Genomic DNA, 20,291 nt, shown 5'->3' on the forward strand with positions numbered 1-20,291 from the left:
CTGTATATTTTATATAAAGACAAGCATTTTTTATTTATAAAGGAAACACATATAAAAAGTGTAAAAGTTCATAGATAAAATTGTCATTTAATACTAAAACATTGGACGGATATAGTCTTTCTTTTAAGTTATACAATGATTAACTTTTTGAGTTTTCTATATTTTATGTCACGATCCGGAAGTTTAATTCTAATTTTATTGCTGTAATTAACTGACACGTTCTGCCAATTCTCGAGACTCGAATTATTAAAATTACATGTACAAATGGACGGAATTGTTAGCGATACTTATACTACATATAAAAGGTAACGTATAAAAGATATGTAGCATTAACTTTTTAGACACACAACTATGCTACTGTAAAATAGAAAAATGGTATTACTTTATAGATATTCATCTAAGAGATTCTGATATTAAGTGGTTAAGTATAAATTGTTATACTTAGATAAAATAAGCATGTTCCTACATGCTGAAGTTTTTTGATTTAGTTAAAATTTTCATGTAAAGTGATATGAAAACAATTGGTGATATCTACTTATTTTTACGCCATAGAGACGGAAAGTTTTCGTGAATATGCTTTTTCTTCCCATTCTTGATCCGAGGGTAACGGCGTATGCCGTAATTTACAAATACGCGAACCGTATTTGAGTATAATCATTATAATGCAAACTACAAAAAGGGTCAAACATGTAGTTGCTGGCCAAAATATGTGTAGTCCCATCTCGGCGTAGTTTTCTACTTAAAATACTTTCAAAATTTTATAGTTCTACTATTTCTCAACTTTGGCTATATAATATACCAGTTTGTATAACAGTGAGATAAAAGTGATGTTTTTAATTCAATGCTAATACTTTGTAAAATCTCTGTACTTTCTTAGCTGCAAAATATTGAAACTAAATTTCACTTTCACGTTTTTGCATTTCCATATACTCTTGTGTTTGTGGTGCAGCCCTATAAGACTTAGGATTGTGATACTGTAAAACTTCTTGTTTTTCTTGAGACTCAAAAACACGTCCTGGTTCTAATTCACTCAAGTCTAGAGGTGGTGTTTTATGAGGTAATACTGTAAACAGCGGCTGAATCCACCTATTTCCTAACAAAATGAAGAATCATATAAAACAATGGAATCAATTTAAAATCATTAACAAATGAAATCTTTGAAACTCACCAGTATGAGGACTTTGCCAATAGCTTCTGTGTCGTGAACACCAACAAAATCCAATGTTTAGGATACACAGGAATGCAAATATCAGAGAACAGATAGTGACAGTGACATAAAATGGGGTAAAGTCACTATACTCGTGCTTCACAAAGAACGGATTCTTCAGATAATCTTCTCTTTCGTCTAGAACGGACATTTTATAAATTTTAAACTGAGATTCTTCTGAAAAAAAACAAAGATAGTTTTCCCTTCAATGCATAAATTTTCATCGAATTTACTTGTTAATCAGAGTATAGGTTTAGAAATCGACTGAAGAGAATCTTTTTATAATTCATAAAATCAATTTTTAAGAAAAAAGAATCTCGCGTCATTTGTACTTCAAAAGGTGTAGGCGTGGCGTTAATTTGAAATTATGAAATTGTGGTTACCGTCAATCACATGGGTGCGGTGTATTTACCATTGAACTTAAATTCTTTTATACATTAATAACTTTAATGAAAGGCATTACGTCTTTAATAAATTTCAATAAGCTAGGAGATAAGTTTATAGAAAGAGTTTCAGAGACCTCAAATAGGCAGGTGAAATTAGCACGTTAACGAGATACAATACGCACCTTAAAGTTTGCTCCGTTCGCGTATTTTTCTATTAATTATTACTGAAATTTTTTATAATTTAAACTCGTTGCAATTTAAAATTAGTAGTATTAAAGAAACTACATATACCATACACATTCCAAGCATCCCTTTTATGCGTTAGAATCTGTTACATCAAGTTGTATTTGGGCGGGGCGTTCTGTATAGTAGTAGGAGAAATGTATACTTTAAGCATCATTCACATACCTATAGCAAAAAAGTCAAATAATTCTGTTCATGAAATGGCGCGATTAAAGATAGTTTGGAAGGATTAAGGGTATTAAATACTAAAAATTCAATATAAGTAATTTTTTATTCTTATCAAATGAAGGAAAACAAATTAATTACATGATGTAATAAAATTACTAAATTTGATTTCTTGTAGCTACTATGCACATATTTTCCAGAGATACATCGGTAGTGGTATAATAAATTAAATTGCTCTGGAATCCAACACTTTTCAAATACTCTAATCGTCCCCAATTTAATAAAGCTTTTACTTTGCGACCGATATTTTCTCTTTCACTGGAAGTTAATATTGTTCTAAAAAAAATATCATGCAGTCTTACATACATTTTAAGATATAAACAAATTAAATATTACTAAAGTTACCTTGTATCCCTACAATTATTTGAAGTTTTAGTTATATTACTTAAACCATATCCACAAGTTGCCCAGCTAGCAATGCTGCATAGGATTGTAAATTCGTTTGGAGTAAAACCACATTGTTTTAAATAATTTTTTCCAACATATGACGCATATTCGCATCTGTGGTGACAACAGAATGCTATTATTAATCCAGTAACATTACATTTAGGATCATTTTGCATTGCTTGAACCAAACAACTTACAGTTAAATCTGTAAACAATATTTCTAGTAATATTTGAAAGTAATATAGTTGTTACTGTAATAACAGTATATACCTGTAGCTGTACCACACAAATGTTTTGCTATTCCAACTTTACATTCAAATTTCTGTATCTCTGTAATTTCATTTAACTTTAAATCAGCAATGTCAGCACGAATTCTTTTTATCACCAAAGGAGACTGTTCATTCTTTAATTTATTATCACTTTTATGTCTGTGACTAGAGCGATCTATTAGCACTATACAGCTATTTTTTTTATTCTTTATCATTTGCCCCAACCAGTAAGTTAATTTACCCTTCCCTGCTCCAAATTCAATAAAACATGTATTATCTTGTACAAGACCTGCATCTTCTAAGTGAGATAACAATGAAGAATTTTGTAACATATGTTTCTTAATAGTTTTCCCATAAGATTCATCATTTATTTTATCACTGAGTACTTTGTGTGTTCTCACTACCTCAAGAAATTGAGGCAACTTTTCTAAAAATGAAATTAAACAAATAGTTTGACAAAATTAAAACTTAGAATATTATATATAAATTACCAACCATAAGCAGCTGTCACTTTATCTATGACTGCATTTACTATAAGCTCATTAAGTTCAGAAAGTGGTATATGTTGCGGTTTTTCGCATGTTTTATCAATATTAACTCCCTTTACAATGAAGGAAGGTTGCGCATCCATCAACCTTTTCGCATTGCATACCTTCAAATGTTTAGACAACTTTGATTCAAAGCATGTACTGGAAATGATCTATAAATTTTATATGCATGAAGGAATGTCTGTAATACATTTTACTAGAAGTACACTTACTGTGTAGAATCAAGTGGACACTTTATTCTTTTATCTACAGATTCATTGTCTTTGGAATTTGTAGATTCCAATGAATATTCTTGATGTTCGCCACAGTATTTGTTTCCTTGTTTTACTGTCATACGGCAATAACGCTTCTTTCTTTTTACAAAATACATGCAATGATTTTCCATAGTTTGATTACAGAATTTATAGTGATTTATAAAATAATGTAATCACTATGTGTTTATAACCTAGTATATCGAGTAACTTGATCCAATACATATATAGAAACAGTTACTTCCTTTTTTAGTTTTTTCATACGATTTTAATTCATAGTTTTATAGCTATAAACAAAATGTCTATAGAATAGATTATTTATGCAACCTATCATATAATTCGACATCTAAAAATTCATTAAAATTTCTATATTTTTAAAAAAGCCGCCAAAACAAGTAGCGCCATCTATTCTCCGGTGCTCTAACCGAGCTTCCTGATTTCGCTGATAGGGAGCGCACAAATTACTCCTAATTATAGTTCTTTTTATCAACACCAGAGATGCCACCATAGCAAAATTGCTACCTGCTGGCGGGGAAAATACAAATAACTTTGTATTTTTATTAGTATTTACTTTTTGTTTATTGTTATCAATAATTTAAACTTTGTGGTATATATGGAATTCTATTCCTCTACATGGTTATTTTTTCCGGGGCTACCTACGGAAAGGGAAGGCTATGGGGAAATAAACACTACACTACTACAGTTTAATTTATTATAATATATTTAAATATAGTATTAGTTGAAAAATATATACAATGTAATGAATAAAAATTAATAGTATGAATTTCGAAAACAACTGTATCTAAATAATTACTTAATGTCATTTTGCTGTAAGTTATACATAGCAGGGGGCTTCTGAAAAGTAGATTCTGATATAATTTCATAAATAAATTTTGTTTATGATTTCTATAATTAGGCACAAAGTATATAATTAATACAAAAAAAAATTGCATCTTTGTATGTAATGTTTACTTTACAAGATTTCAATATGAATATGGGTACTCATCTGCTTAGCAGGAAGTACCATTTTCTTAGGAACAGCACACTAACAGTTTTTTGTCTTACTCACTGGACCTTGTTATATACAATATTATCCCTATAAATCTATGTACCATCAATGTACACCTATTACTAGGTGGTATAGAAACACAGTCTTAAACTCATTATTTTTTCTTTCAATATATGTACAAGATCTTATTGTAAAATGAAGTTTGACCAGTAATGATAATAAATTTTTGTACTGTAGTAAGTTCATTTACAATTTGAAATATTTATTATGTGAAAAAAGAATTGTCGGTGTTATATATACAATAACAAATCGATGTGTTCCATGTAAAATTAGTGCAATAATTAAAAGTAAATTATACAATTTTTGTAATTTACTCGTACAGAAATAGAAAATTTAACAAGAATTTTTAATAATGATACACTGAGAACTGTTATTCGAAGAAGTATATAGTTGCCCCCTGTTTATCTTATATTAAAAAATAAAAAATAAATTATAAATTAATTATAATTAATAATGTGTATATATATATATATATCAATTACATACAAATGTTACAGAATCGAATAAGATTCAATAAATATAAATTCTTTTAATCCCTTTTTTTTTAATTTGGTCTGTATATGCTAAAAATGTGAGGAATTTTATCGATCATTATTTCTCATATACTTATTTCCAAAGTTTACTGTATGGCACACTCTCATTTGTCAGAAAACGATTTTTAAATCGTTATACACATTAGTAAGTGACGTGCATATATCTATATACATGCACGTTTAACCAAAATCTTAATTATAATAGAGCTAATTAGGTCTGAGCCTGATTTTACCTTACATTTCTCTACTTCTGTATTATTTACCCAATTTATACATAATATAAATTTCTTTGGTCTTAAGTTTTGCTTTGTTTTGTATTCTAAGTTTACATATAAATCATATAATTCTAAAATACTTTGTAAAGTGGTCATAGATTGTTGCAATCACTGGTTAAAAAAAAACTTTTCTCGTGATAACTAACGAATTAACGTATATAATTATAGAAACATTGCACAAAGCAAAATAAGATGTGATTCTTTTTTGCAATTCATTTAATCATTTACAATATAAAATTTAACTAATAATCATTTATAAAACTATATAACAAATACTTGAATATTTCTGATAACATTTGTAGAAAAAAATTTTGACTATTTTTAGCATACTATTCTAATTCTATTAATGTAAGCAACTAAAATAATAGACAATGATTTGTAAATATCCTGATTACATATTGATCTGATATTCAATGATTAAATACATTTTAGGTGTCCCTAGATAAGCGTTGCTTTAAATAATTTATAAATGATAGAATACATGAAAAATTTGTTGGTATTAAAAATCATTTTCTGTCATTTCTTTGATTTCCTTTTACAATATGTTTGTTGTACTATCAAATTTTATATAAAAAAAAAAATATTTGTTTCTTATAATATTTTCTATCATTTAACAATTATTTAAAAACGTACTTATCTACAGACACCATCCAATCAGGTATTGAAACAACCTCATGACTATCTACTGTACATTGAAATTTTGTAGCACACAACTTTTCTTTTTTAACGTTAAATTACAGTGTGCATTCATATAAAACATAGCATGCATTTAATACATGTAATACTTTACTGGCAAAATATATATACAATATGTTCCGTATTAAGCTCATAAGCCATTGAAGATTCTACTTTGTTGATCAAATGAACGATGAGTTATTCAACTTTTAACTTGTTCGAAATAATAGTATTTAAATTTATTATTGTTACTATTATTAAAGTATAAAAAATCTTTTTCTCGAGTAACAGCAGATTTAGTTAAGAAAATATTTTGGCGCGTCGTAAGATTTCTCTTGCTCACACAACGACAATCTTATGATTGTTACCATTTGGCAAGAGAACATAATAGACACGCTTCCCCTTATCTCATTGAAACTCTTGCATATTACTATGATATTGGTTATTGAATGAACCATTTGATTGTTCATTTCTTTCAATAACACTTTGCATTTCAACCGTTGATCCACTGTTAGGTTGTCCATTGGTACTATTTAAATTTCCAGAATTAGTAACTATGTTAACATTGTTTGTAGTATTAGATTGTTGCGTCTGTTGCTGTTGTTGTGGTTGTTGTTGTTGCTGCTGCTGCTGTTGCTGTGGTTGATGGCCATTCGCAGCATTCTGGGCAGGATTATTATTATTCCTATTCTTAGGTCTATGCCGAAGCTTGTGAGTGTCGAGACTTTGTTTTACAGAGAATCCCTTGTGACAGATATCACACTTGAATGGTAATGGAACCTGACAATTTACATCATCCGCGATAGCCGACGATGCATGAGCTGCTAAATGCATCGAATAATAATGCTTGACCACAAATGATTTCCCACAAACTTCACAAATATACGGGCCAGATACGCCATGCGTTTTACGATGTTTGTGAAGATTGTCCTTACGAGAGAAGCTTTTACCGCACATTTCACAGTCATGCATCTTTTCGCCTGTATGAGACACAGAGTGTCTAACTAAATGTTCTTTGCGACTAAATGCTTTAGTACATGTAGTACACACATAAGGACGTTCACCGGTATGTAATTTTCTATGCTGGTAAAGATGTTCTTTCCGCTTAAACGGTTTACCACAAACGTCACAACTGAAGGAATTGGTACTAGTTTGTAAATTATCTTCTTTGATAGCACTACCGTCAGATGTTTCACTTAAAAGATTTTGAACAGAGCAACTGTGACTATTCAGTTGACTTATAGAGGAAAAAATTTTACCACAACCCTTACAAGTACTATCCCTATGAGTTTGCGATATAACTTGAGGATTCACTGTGATTAAAGAGGTCGGTTCAGGTCCTGATTTAATTCTCAGAAACTCTGATATCTGCCCGATCGAGTTACGAGACATTGAATCGTCTGATTTGTTATAATCTTTAAATTCCTTTCCCTCCTCTCGAACAGTTTGCGTAACCAAAGGTGTGTCTTTAAATCCCAAATTTAAAAATACTTCTGGCGCGCCTTGTACGGTCGTATAACTTTGTACGTTTTGCACTGTACCTTCATCTTTTTGAGTTTCAGATTGTACTTTTTGGATAATTTGCTGATTTTGTTTAGGATTCGAATCGACCTTTAAAACAATGTTATTATTTTGATGTACTACTTGAGTTTGAGATTCTTGCTTTACAGGAAATTCTTGTTGCGAGGAAATCTGTACTTGTTGCTTTTCAATTTGTTGAAGCTGTCTGTGTTGCTTTTCGTACTCTCTTTGCTGTCTTTGTAACTGTTGAATCTGTTGTGTTATTTGTGATTGATTTTGTGGCTGTTGCTGCTGCTGCTGACTAACCTGTGTTTGATTCGGTTGCTGAGATATTTGTCTTTGTGGTTGTATTTGTTGATTTATAGGATTATGATTTTGAATTTGACTTTGCACTTGTTGAATTTGTGAGTTTGGACTTTGTTGATCATTTATTTGATTTTGTGTTTCATTTGATTGTTGAGGCGATACTTGCTGCGAGGTTTGTTGCTGATAACTATAATGTGTTTCCGCAGTTGCTTCTACTACAGCAGCTGCCATACCCCCAGGTTGCATCTAAAATACATAACTGTCATTAATTTATCAAAAAAATAATGAGTACCGCAATGTAACAATATTTTTGTGTTTAACAAACCTGCATAGCACATTTATATTGTTGAACTCTAGCTTGAACTCCACTGATAATTTGAATATTTGAAGTATTTATGTTGCTAACAACAACAGGTTGCTGATGCTGTATTTGTTGATCATTATTAACTAGTTGATTTCCTGCAGAGGATGTTACCTTTTCCATGGACTTTAACATTTCATTGTCAGGTGTTGCAGATCTATCTTTCTCTGTACTCTTTACATAAACCTTACCCTCTTTTAGGAAATCTTCAGAGAATCTTAACGAAGTAAAATATGATTCTAGCATACCTTCTGCATTAACAACAGTTTCTCTAAACTCAATGAAATTTTCCAATTTCTTTACACACTCATGGCAAACAATTTTTGGCAAAGAATCCTCCTCGAGAACCTTGAAATATTTATTAAATTATACATATTATTTATTGATGCAAATCAATTAATACTACATTTCTAAATTGGGCTTATGCTACAAAGGATAGCCTCTGTTTTATAACCAACATTTTTAAAAACCATTTCTAATTAACATACATACAAAATATATAGCCTCACCTGGATCGGTAAACATGTTTGAATCTTTGTTTGAAGTTGCCGTCTACGACCTTCCTCCCGGAAAATGTTCATTTTATTTCCCTCACTGCTAGTACACAATCTGCACAGTTCGTAATAATTCACTCTTCGATATCCAGACATTGTTTTCCCGCGGAAAACTTAATTGCGCGACCTTAAGAAAATCGCGAGTAACTTTCCTTTTATAGAAATATACTCGTAGCAATGATCACTATTGCGCTATCATCGTTGACGATGCTATTTTGCATACAAAATAAGATCCCGCTTGATATCGCATTTCTGAGACTACGTGAATTGTACCCGTGGCCATTTGCAGTTTGTGATTATAGCGACAATGAACGATAACGAAACGCGCTAAAAATTCAAATCTATTTGTAAACTACACAAACACATGCAGGTTTAAAAATATTAAAGGAACTTTAATTACAACGTATGATTATAAATTAATTCATACATGATTTCAGAATTTATATCGCTTACATATAATCAATGACAAGTGGATAAAATTCATTTTTATTAGTATGTCACTGCTTCAATTTTTAGAACAATCGTTCTTTAGCGATAGAAACTTAAAAAAAGTAATATAAGAAGTTTATTTATACAATTCTTTATTCGAAATATGTTTCATACGAAATAAGAATTCATGTTTTTACAAAGAATATTTTTTATAATAATAATTCGTGGTCTGGGCTCCCATCTATGCTCGGGAAGATATCGAATGAGGAAACGTGGAACATTGAACCGGATAGATGAAAATGTCATCACCAACTGGTGGAGTTTCCTGTGGGGATAGTATCGGGAATAAGTTTGGTGGGTAGTGATTGATTATTTTTATTCTGTGGATTTCATGTCAGTACATGCACGTAGTTAACAAAAATGCGTGAAAACGAAATATGTTGATGTTAAATTATGAGAAAAAATCTATTGATCGTGAGAGAACGTGGTAGGAAATATCACGGTGCGATAGTGCGAGGATCCTAACCTTGTTAAAAATGAAGTCAGGCACCATGGACAAACATAGAGGCTCGACACTTCTGAAATTGGAAGAAAACGAGCAAGTCTTCCAATTAATAGGAAATCGGTGCCAGGTAAGAATTATTCTCACGGTCAACTTTTCTCGCTAATACGGTAATTCTTATTTTACCTGACTGATTTTGACCTAAATTTTGTCGATCGACAGATATAGATAAACACATATTGTCATTTCTATTTTCACATTATTTGCAAATTTTCTTCTGCCAATATTCCAGCTAAGCCTTTGTTTATCTTATCTGTTACTCGTGTAATACCTATATCAATTTTGAATGTTTAACATCGACATATTTAATAACGTAAAATAAAATTCCGAAATTACGAAATGGAATTTAAATGGAAGTATTGATTTAGTACTTTTAAATAATATCGTGAATTATTAAATAGAAAATATTTCACAGCATTGAAAGTGTATGTTTAATGTTAGGTATTAGTCATGGGTGAATCAAATGACATCAGAGGACTCATAAGTATGCAGAAGTCTTCCATTGAATAGTTAAATATTTATGTTAAATAAATTTTTCATGCTTACACTTTGTTGTTTGCACATTCATTGAAAATATAATAATACCTCCATAAAGATTTATATTACATTTTTAAAAATTATTTTTTAGTGTCTAGCAGCTGGAGTTATACAGTTGTATCTGACAGAACCACCGTTACATAAAGAATGGATAAAAAAGACTACAGGTATTATAACATTGATAAGGGATAATCCTAGACGTAGTTTCTTCCTTCGTTTATATTGCTTACAAAGGAAAGCAATGTTATGGGAACATGAGGTTTACAATGCAATGGACTATAAAGCACCATTGACATACTTTCATACATTTGAAGCAGAAGATTGCATGGCTGCTTTTAATTTTGCAAGTGAAACTGATGCTGTTACTCTAAGGTAATTTGTGGTAAAAGTTAAGGGAAAGTGCTATTAAGGTATTGTAAAAAATGTGGAGTAACTATAAATTGTATTTAGGAATATTCTTCTTGGTAAATTGAATGCCAAACGTCAAAGAAGACAACAAAGGAGATCTAAAATAGAAGGAGAAGGTCAACATGGTGCAACATTACCCTGGAGGAATCAGAGTAACACATCACCCGCTGCGTTTAGCACAGGATCAACTTCTAATTTATTAAACGGAACCCCGGCTACGATTGACGTCAATAGGAGTGCGTCAAGTAGTTCTATATACAAAACTAAAAAGAAAAAGCGGGATAAAGCGAAAAAAAAATTAACAAAAGATGACATAGGTCCTCCATCTAATTTTAGGTGGGGAGTTTATAAAATAATTACAGCACCATTTCTTTAACAACATCAAATAAATTCTCACGTTTATTTTAATGTTTTTAGACATGTTATGGGCTGGAATTCTAATAACAAAGGAATGGATTTAGAGCCGCTTGATTTACATTTAAAAATTTTCCTTGATAAAGTAGGAGTATCAGAGCATCAATTCAGGAATCAAGATACGCGCAATTTTATTTATGATTTTATCGAAAAGAATGGCGGCATGAGTGCCATTCGGGAAGATATTTCTTCGTCTATTTCGAAAGGTAACACACAACAACAGCAGTCACAACAGCAACAACATCAACCATTACAACAACAACAACAACAACCTCCAGTTGCACCTCCAAGACAGGAATATCCTCCTCCAGTTCCTGCGAGAACGATACCTGTTGGTATACTTTGTACGACATTATATGTTCCTTGTGAAAAGATGAATCAGCTTAACGAAGCAAATTTTTTTTTTACAGCATCAAACAAGAAGTGCTCCTCCGTTACCTCCAAGCCGGTTAAACGCACCTTCGACACCGCCAAATGCACCGCTTACTGCGCCCCCAGTACATAGAACATTACCATCTCGACCGCCCCCAGTTTCTTTAACTGCGGCACCATCACTGCCACCGCCTCCACCTCCGGCTCCACCAGCTCCAATTCCACCATCCAGAAATAATTCAACCGCACCTGTCCCGCCTCCACCTCCATTGCCTAATTTAATAAATACCAATGAAGGAACTGTGAATACGAGTGCTACCAATAATAATAATCATAGTAATAATAATAATAACGAAGAAAGCGCTGACCCTAGATCAATGCTCATGCAGTCTATAAGAAGTGGCACTACACTTAGAGTTGGTATCAGAACAAAGAATATAGATACTGCCACTGAATTTTATTATTAATATTGTATAAATTTACGTTACAGAAAGTTGATAAACCTGAAACAAAACCAGCACCTGCTGTTGGGGGTCCTAGGAATGCTTTATTGGAACAAATTCGTCAGGGAGTTGAATTAAGGCCTGTTGCGAACGAGGTAAAATCTAAAACGACACCGGCATATCAAGGCGGATTAGCTAGTGCTTTGTCCAGAGCTCTTGCCGAGCGATCAAGTGCAATCCATAGTGAAAGTGATGATTCGACTAGTGAAACCAGCGAAGATGATGACGAATGGGATGATTAATTCAAGTAAGATAAAAATAAATACTGAATTATATGGAAATTAATAAAATGTTTCTAATTAGTATATGATGTACTATTCCAGATGAAATATGCAATTCGAGGAATACAATAATATACCACTGTGATAAATCTGCTATTGATAAACATGTAAACAGAATAGCTACTATAAATGTATAATGTAACGATTTTGAATTTGAATTATCCAAAGAAGAATGAAAATCATATAAATGTTCTGAAAAGGGAAAACCACTTAAACATGTTATCAAAAAGTAAAGCACAATTAAATGGATAGGGCAGGTAAGGGCAGAATAAAGATTTATAATTATCTTGAAAAGAAATTTTTTCAAACAAATTTACTAAAGTAAATAGAATATTATGCAGTATAATAGGTATATAAAAGATGATATTTCGTTCCGTATTATTTATTTATGTAAACTGATATTTATCAAGTAAGAAAGCATGTATAGCCTGGTAACGCGTTTTATAAGGAGTATTAAGTGAAAAAATCTTGCATAATTGCATTAACAAATTTTATGTAAGTTTAAACAGCAGCATAATTTGTTTATAATAATCAAAAAACTTGCCCTAATTGGCCCTGCCCAGTATGTGCAACTTGATGTATGCGTAATTTTAAGTTAGTAATGACATTAGTGTGAAACGTAATTCTACGATAAGACAAACATAAACGCAGTATTTCCAAATTAATTGGAATAGATCAAATTGAATAGAGTGAAGAAAAAGTATTAGAAATGTTATTATATTATTTCAGCATAATACTCTATAAAGTTGCAATATTGAATATGGTACATCGAAAAAGTTTTAATTTATAGGAATTTCACTTAACATTTCAAAAGATATATCTACAGGTACCACTGTACAGGTCGACTTATACCAACTGACATGTAAAGGAAAGAACTATCTGTTTCCAATACTCCTTCCTTGAAAATCATTTTAAGTCATCTAAATTACGGCTTTGCATCTAGTCGTTTATGAAGCTAAAGTAGACGTTTTAAGGCATTTTCAAAGTCTTTAAATGACTTCAGAATTAGGTGTGGATAAATTAAAAAAAATAGCTTCTCTTTTAATTTTTTATTCCTTAATTTATTACATTAAGTTCAACATCGTCGGCCTTCGTTATATATACAGGAACCAGGAGAAAAGAAAAGTTGTTTCATAGGATACAGAAAGGAACTAATTATAAGTGAGTTTTCATTGCACGATAACTAATTTAAAACGGCGCATCAAACGATTCTTGAATATCCTATTAAAGTATGTATAAACTACGATGTAGTAAGAATTTTATATTTTCACGTGTGTGATATAGGTATCAAGTTCGCGGAAGTGAAGCGCAAAACAGAAAAATTGTCAGCGGGAATGTATGAAGCACAAGATAGAGTTATGCCACTATGGAGCAATCCTAGTCACACCAGAAAAGAAAGAAACGAAAAGAATGTGTTAATTATTAGTTATTGTATTTTTATTATATTCTATGCAATATTATCTAACTTAAATATACCGATACGAAGGGATCACTTCGACTGATTGAAAATCACACGTTACAGGATTTGTTCAGCTGCTTCAATTTTTAATCAAGCGTAATCAAGAAAGGAGCTATAACTATATTTGTTAACTAGAGTAAAGAGAAAAATAGTGACAAATGTTTTAAAAATAATAAAAAAAAAAGACTTGTTATAGATGAGCTAATAGTGTATGAGAATAAGACTCGAGAGGATTACAAATTCTACAATTGATTAATACATTAGAAGTATTGTTGTATTTAAGAAAGAGAAAGACCTATAATGGACATGTATTTTTGTCCACTTTCCAGAGGTACATATGGACATGTTACAAATCGTATTAGGTTTGTATTATGACTACCAAATATGAAAAAAACTATGAAAAACATACATCAGTTTACTTTAACGCGCAACTTCCTCTTACCGTATTATCATTTTCTTCTTTTATTAAGTAGATTTACGTATAAATTATAGCGCAAACTTTATGAACTAATACAGAACGAATGTTTCTTCTTCATGATTCATCAGAGAAAAAATGATGTTTCTATAGAAATGAAGGATTTTATAGAATAAAAAGAAATCCGAGTTTGTTGTGTGTAAATAGCTTTAAAGAAAACGTTAAAATAATGTTTATATTATTTATTTAATAGTCAGCTTTCTTATATATACATATGAAAGTTAGATTAAGTAGGTCAGAAACATATTGGTTGTACAAAATGGATCTAACTAAATATTTTTGCTGTGAATACAAATTAAAGTTATACGTGCGTGTAATTTGCGATTAATAATTCAAATGAAATTTCAAATTTCTTACTTGAACTTAATTTGTAACGACAGACACTTTATTTGTGACATTTTTGTAATTGTTAGGTATGCAGAAAAAGGAACATATCAAAATCTTAGGAGCATTTAAATTTGCATTTAATTAAAGTACCTCATGAGAGAGAAACTTGAATATTCTGCAACAAACAGAAGATAATGGAAATGGGTCTAGATGAATACAACTACATTATTCTAGTAGAAGACTAACTTCCTTTAAAAAAAAAAAAGAGCTCACAGGTAAATTAGCTTCTCTAACAAATTGTAATCCTTAAAAATTTATACTATCTCATTTTTTTGTAACTAAAATTGTTAAATCTATTAACGACTTCACTAATTAATTCATTAGTTATTAAACTAAGATTAGCAAAAATCAATCGTCTTTATTCTGTAACAAATCAAAAAGTTATAAATAGAAAACCATACTGAATATTTTTGTGTGTTGAAATGGTACCAAATATTCATTGCAAAGATTATTTATTTGTATCTCCAACAGACTTACATTAAATAATATATTTACAGATCTAATGATATTTTAATATAAAATTTCAACAGAATATTCATTATCTTATCAACTATGTATATAAAAGTATAAAAAACTTAACTACATCAGTTTTACGCATATACAAAAGGGCCGTTTTTAAATCGCATTATGCAAGAATAGAGAGCCACTGAATTATTGCCTAATTATTCAAATTATTCACACGCCATTGCCTATTGTTTGTATCAATTGTGGTGAGGTAGAGGGGACAGATATACTAAACGCGGCTATGAATACATTTATAATTGTTATGAGAAAAACCCCAACTACCACGTAATTATTGATTCTTCTTGCATTTAGTGATTTCGACTGTCCTTTTATGTCGAAGCGACCTTTGAAAATCAAACTGACTCCCACAGCAATCTAAAAGCAGAAGATTAAAATCATAAAGAAATGAAAGGTACAAAATTCGTTGTAATCAATTTGTATATCATCAATTATCACGATCATTGTTAACAAAGGATATTTGATTCTTTGTGTCAGTAAGAATGATAATCTTACCTGAAGCATAAGACTGATAATTATCAAAGACAAAATGATGAGGAACGTAGGGCTATACCGTTGATACTCAATTAGATACCTCAATTGATTCGCATTGGCAGTAATTAAGGCAACGTCCATCATGCCTTGCGCGACCGTTTTTTTAGCGGCATAAGTGTTTGATTGTTTATACGCTTGAGACTTTTTGTCCGTCGTGTCGACGGATGGCACAGAATCCTTAATTACCACTTCTTCGATCATTTGTACTTCTAATTTCGGATCTATTTCTTTTTCCTCCTCCATGGTTTTCTTCTTGCATTAACCCTGTGCTTTTCTTTGGCAGAGTCAGTGCTCTTAAAAAATATATATATATTGTGCACATGTAACATTGATTTTAAGTTTTACACTGAGATGACAAGGTTTATAATTTAAAATATCAACTCTTGTGTGGGCGATCAGGTATCCACTGTGTCTTTCCAGCGTTATTGTTTAAAATTTTGATTTTAAAAAAGGTGAACCAATATAGAAATATCCAAAGAGTGGTTTTGTAATATTTTCACAAGTTAAAAATTGTTAAATGAAACAACTAACCGGTTGCCCACACAGGAGTTAATAAGAAGGTAAGCGAAAGAAGAATTTACCTGAAGTTACTTCACAATAATTAACGCGGAACGTATGTTAAATAGCGTTAAAAGAGAGTTCAGTTCCGTGGTGGCTTAAGGAAACCACAAATGACGCGTGACTGAAGGGAAGTGTCTAAGGACAATGAATGTATACGCTTGTATACCAATCAAAACATCGTTACTATGTTGGCTACTGTATCAGCTTATCACCGCGTGCGGTCGTATGAACAATAAAATACGAAAAAGAAAAAAGGAGGTCAGTAGCGATGACAGTGACAGTAACTACGACGATTTCAACTATTGTTTCCAGCTTGTTAGACGCTTATATTTAAAAACAAAACCACGAGCAATTGCAATAAGCAAATAAATCTGATGATTCGTTTCAATTAAGTCTCTGAATGGTGATAGAGACAGATAAATTCTTTTCTTTAGAGAATAGTATTGTGCAATAGATCTGAAACAAGTCTGATTGCAACTTTGATTGGCTAACTGAATCTGATAACTGATAAGAAATTAATCATTTATATGTATTATCTGCTCGATTGCTTTTGAATTCAAAATATATATATATAGAAAGAGTCACTTAAGGTTGGAATGTCTATTGTTTTGAAGAGATAAATATTGTAATAGAAGAATTTTTTCACTGCAGAAGAATTAGCATAATAGGATTAAAAGTCATCCTCCTTCATAGCTTCCCTTAGGAATCTTAGGCTCTTCTAGGGCAAATGGCGAGACGCTCCTCTTTTTCTCTTTACCCTTCACCAACATTGTACCCACGTGTAAATTCGTCGAGGGCACAGAGAACCTATCGTGTGTGGTGCACAATGACCTATTGTTGACTCATTAATTGAACAGCGACACGTGTTTTTTACAATTAAAGAAAAGCATCGTGACACGCGCGTGTATTTTGATCCCTGATAGTATTATGGACATTGGCGTAACTGTGGTCCTTCGAGCGAACCAATGATCTGGAACAAAAAAGAACGTTTTGTACAGGTGAAAGTCGAGAGGATAAAGGGGTCAATTCGCTATAAACGTCGAAGACGAGGACACTCACGATTAAGTTTCATTCGAAAAAAACGACAAGTGTACAGGTCCTTGTTGATTGAGCACAAGATACACGCATTATTGATTACTTAGGCAAATCATCAGTACTAATTACTTTTATAAACAAAGTTCAGTAGTTACATTTCCAATGAACAAATTGGCGATAACGAAAGTGTGTATCTTGTGATCATAGCTACGGCTTGGTTACGCAAAAGTAGATATTAAAAGACTGCTAGAAATGCGTAAAGGTATTGCCTCTGATAGCGAATAATTCCTTTCATTGATTTTCATTTGATCACTTCACTCTCTTGAAATATGTCATCATTTCAAGTATCCTAAGTTTTTTAAATGTCACAGAAATAAATTCCCTTTCCAACTGGAAAACCGCATGAGGTGATAAGTAAAATCTGACTTATCGCTTATTCCTTGAACATGTACATAGTGAAAACTGGTCCGGAAACCGTGCGATATATTCAATAATGTTGGTGGAGAAAATAGGTTATGCAGCGATCATATATTGGGGATACAAATTTTCTCGTAACACGTTGTACAAAGTGTACAATAACTTTTTCTCCACTTCATGCGTCGACTTATACTCGATGGGTAAATGGGCAGTGGTCACAGGATGTTCCCATGGGATAGGAAGAGCGTATGTCGAGGCTCTAGCAAGAATGGGGTTAAACATAATTCTTGTCAGCCCTGACACGGAGAATTTAAAGGCGATCGCTAGCAATATCGAGGCGATGTACAACGTGAAAACGAAAGTGATCAAGTTGGATCTATCGGAAGGTCTGGAAACGTACAACGCTATTGAGAAAGAGATGTACGGTTTGGAGATCGGCGTATTGATCAACAACCTTGGTATGTCGTATCCGCATCCGGAATATTTTCTCAATCTTCCTCACAAAGAGAAGATCTACATGAGCATCATACATTGCAACGTGGTCGTCGTCACGAACATGTGTCGCATCTTGCTGCCTCAAATGGTGGTCAGAGGGAAAGGAGTGATCGTAAACGTTGCCTCGATGGTCGCTGTACTGCCGAGTCCTCTTCTCACTGTATTTGCAGCCACGAAGGCGTACATCGTGAAATTCAGTAAAGATTTACAGATCGAATATGCTAAACATGGTATAATTGTACAGTGTTTGTTACCTGGTACCGTAACTAATCATAAGACAGACTCGCCAAGATCAGGGTGGATGGTACCAACGCCTGAGAAATATGTACAAAGCGCTATTAAAACGATAGGCAAGGAGAATGTGACAACAGGTTTCTTGCAACACTCCATTCTAGTCAGGATAATTAAATTGATTTATCGAGTATCACCTAACTCTATCATCGTTTGGATGATCAACATCATGGAAGGGAATCGGAATATCGCCTTGCGGCGTTACATCGGATGATTTTGTACAAATATTTAAATATACAAGCCTTAATGTAAAGACAAATTTGTATACTTTTTGCTTCATAGATCATCAGAATGATAAGGAAATTAACACAAATTATTTCGATCTCTTCATACTTGGCGCATCATCTTCCAAAGTAGTTTTTGTTATTTTTTTAATAAATGGCGCTAAAGGTTTAACTGTGCCATCTGCTCTGTCCTAGTAGACTGCACCAGTCTAGTACGCGTTGACGGTAACTGTAGATTGCTTCGATATTAATGACTATAATTTTTCTTCGAAGTTTCAATTATTAAAAACATGATATTAAAGAAGCTCATTCATTTATGTGGTTCTATTACATTTCCGATATCGAAAGCGAAGGGCCTCAGGAGTGGGGGCTCCAGACGCCCTTGTACGCGGTCCGAGGAAGAGTCGGCACCGGGTGCGACCCCCGGTGTCGGCCACATGCTAGGCATCCGGAATGGGCACCTGTGTGCCATGCGTGAAGAGCTCCGAAGTAATACACATAAGGTCTCGAAAACCTCCTTTAACGCCTGTGTCGGTCGCCGTGGGGTTTTAGTCAGTAAGAATCTGACACTCCCCCGCCGCCCTCCCCCAAGGGACGGTGGGGGGTCTTATGCAAGATTTCCCCACGTTAAAAACAAAAAAAAAAAAATAATCTCACATCCCAGCATTCCTTACATTCCTGCATCCCTTACATCCCAACATCCCTTACATTCCAGCATTCCTCACATCCCTCCAACCCTTATATTCCTGCATCCTTTACGTCCCAACATCCCTTACATTCCAGCATTCCTCACATCCCTCCAACCCTTATATTCCTGCATCCTTTACGTCTCTGCATACCTTACATCTATGCATCAATTATATTTCTAGCGGAAAAGTTTGAACTAAATTTTCCCAAAATAGCGCCATCTAGCGGTAAGAAAAGGAACTAAAGAACGAATAAATTTTGCGCCCCCTGAGGGAGAAAGTTCGAACTAAAATTTCCCCGAAAAAACAACGCCCTCTGGTGGTAAAAAAGGAACTAAAGCTGTATAAAGTCGCCGGCCCCCTAGCGGCAAAAATCTGAACTAAAATCCTCACGTCGAAATAGCGCCCTCTGGCGGTAGAAAAAGGAACTAAAGCAGTGCAAAATCGCCGGCCCCCTAGCGGCAAAAATCTGAACTAAAATCTTCACGCCGAAACAGCGCCCTCTGGCGGTAGAAAAAGGAACTAAATTTGTACAAAATCGCAACCCCGAAAGAAATAAAATAAAATAAATAACTCGGAAATGAAGTTGGGTAAATTAAATAATAACTCAGTTGCTTTTTTAAGATGATTTATTTACTAAGCATGAGGTGAATACAAGTTTGTCTTACAATTATTTTAATAATGTTTTGGTCTTGTACTTATTTTAATTAATTTATAAAAAATAGAGTCAGAGGGAGTCAATATTGTATGTTTGCAGTAGTCTGTGGGGGGTGCGGTAAACGAAGGACTGGTAAAACAGACAGGATTGGCATACCGACTGTGTTCTGTAGATATAGCTCTAATTGTGCCTTGGGGTGCCTGGGACCCCAAAAATCTAGATCGGTATATC

The 20,291-nt window shown here is 32.8% G+C and overlaps 6 protein-coding genes and 1 pseudogene across 9 annotated transcripts; 2 read left to right on the forward strand and 5 right to left on the reverse strand.

The window, feature by feature from the left end:
• Positions 1-226: 226 nt before the first annotated feature.
• Positions 227-721, reverse strand: wrm2 (wurmchen 2 transmembrane micropeptide). Its single transcript, XM_034316363.2, has one exon. The coding sequence runs from the start codon at positions 719-721 to the stop codon at positions 542-544; it is 180 nt and encodes a 59-aa protein (XP_034172254.1). The 3' UTR covers positions 227-541.
• Positions 722-893: 172 nt separating this feature from the next.
• Positions 894-1,988, reverse strand: wrm1 (wurmchen 1 transmembrane protein). 2 transcript variants are annotated; one of them, XM_034316299.2, is made up of 3 exons: positions 1,776-1,988; positions 1,169-1,381; positions 894-1,093 (listed from the first exon to the last, which is right to left on the reverse strand). In XM_034316299.2, the coding sequence occupies exons 2-3, from the start codon at positions 1,356-1,358 to the stop codon at positions 894-896; spliced, it is 390 nt and encodes a 129-aa protein (XP_034172190.1). In that variant the 5' UTR covers positions 1,359-1,381; positions 1,776-1,988. The 2 variants fall into 2 exon arrangements, with proteins under 2 accessions (XP_034172190.1, XP_034172181.1); XM_034316290.2 differs by having other exon boundaries at positions 1,169-1,384; positions 1,776-1,986.
• A 116-nt stretch (positions 1,989-2,104) lies between these two features.
• On the reverse strand, positions 2,105-3,771 carry LOC117600599 (tRNA:m(4)X modification enzyme TRM13 homolog). Its single transcript, XM_034316208.2, has 5 exons — positions 3,478-3,771; positions 3,213-3,406; positions 2,719-3,144; positions 2,407-2,653; positions 2,105-2,337 (listed from the first exon to the last, which is right to left on the reverse strand). Exons 1-5 carry the CDS (start codon positions 3,648-3,650, stop codon positions 2,160-2,162), a joined length of 1,218 nt encoding a protein of 405 aa, XP_034172099.2. The 5' UTR covers positions 3,651-3,771; the 3' UTR covers positions 2,105-2,159.
• Positions 3,772-5,695: 1,924 nt separating this feature from the next.
• LOC117600532 (uncharacterized) lies at positions 5,696-9,101 on the reverse strand. The gene is made up of 3 exons (XM_034316111.2): positions 8,766-9,101; positions 8,221-8,604; positions 5,696-8,141 (listed from the first exon to the last, which is right to left on the reverse strand). The coding sequence occupies exons 1-3, from the start codon at positions 8,904-8,906 to the stop codon at positions 6,477-6,479; spliced, it is 2,190 nt and encodes a 729-aa protein (XP_034172002.2). The 5' UTR covers positions 8,907-9,101; the 3' UTR covers positions 5,696-6,476.
• Positions 9,102-9,469: 368 nt separating this feature from the next.
• LOC117600658 (uncharacterized) lies at positions 9,470-12,282 on the forward strand. 3 transcript variants are annotated; one of them, XM_076689866.1, is made up of 7 exons: positions 9,521-9,871; positions 10,243-10,285; positions 10,430-10,710; positions 10,789-11,082; positions 11,164-11,491; positions 11,571-11,948; positions 12,023-12,282. In XM_076689866.1, exons 3-7 carry the CDS (start codon positions 10,580-10,582, stop codon positions 12,275-12,277), a joined length of 1,386 nt encoding a protein of 461 aa, XP_076545981.1. In that variant the 5' UTR covers positions 9,521-9,871; positions 10,243-10,285; positions 10,430-10,579; the 3' UTR covers positions 12,278-12,282. The 3 variants fall into 3 exon arrangements, with proteins under 3 accessions (XP_076545982.1, XP_076545980.1, XP_076545981.1); XM_076689867.1 differs by lacking the exon at positions 10,243-10,285 and having other exon boundaries at positions 9,470-9,593; XM_076689865.1 differs by lacking the exon at positions 10,243-10,285 and having other exon boundaries at positions 9,520-9,871.
• A 3,030-nt stretch (positions 12,283-15,312) lies between these two features.
• On the reverse strand, positions 15,313-15,936 carry LOC117600680 (ninjurin-A). Its single transcript, XM_034316423.2, has 2 exons — positions 15,655-15,936; positions 15,313-15,516 (listed from the first exon to the last, which is right to left on the reverse strand). The coding sequence occupies exons 1-2, from the start codon at positions 15,934-15,936 to the stop codon at positions 15,313-15,315; spliced, it is 486 nt and encodes a 161-aa protein (XP_034172314.2).
• A 1,846-nt stretch (positions 15,937-17,782) lies between these two features.
• Positions 17,783-18,742, forward strand: LOC117600670 (very-long-chain 3-oxoacyl-CoA reductase pseudogene; annotated as a pseudogene).
• The last annotated feature ends 1,549 nt before the right edge of the window (positions 18,743-20,291 follow it).

The sequence above is a fragment of the Osmia lignaria genome, chromosome 9 (assembly GCF_051020975.1).
Source record: "Osmia lignaria lignaria isolate PbOS001 chromosome 9, iyOsmLign1, whole genome shotgun sequence".
Taxonomy (NCBI): Eukaryota; Metazoa; Arthropoda; class Insecta; order Hymenoptera; family Megachilidae; genus Osmia; species Osmia lignaria.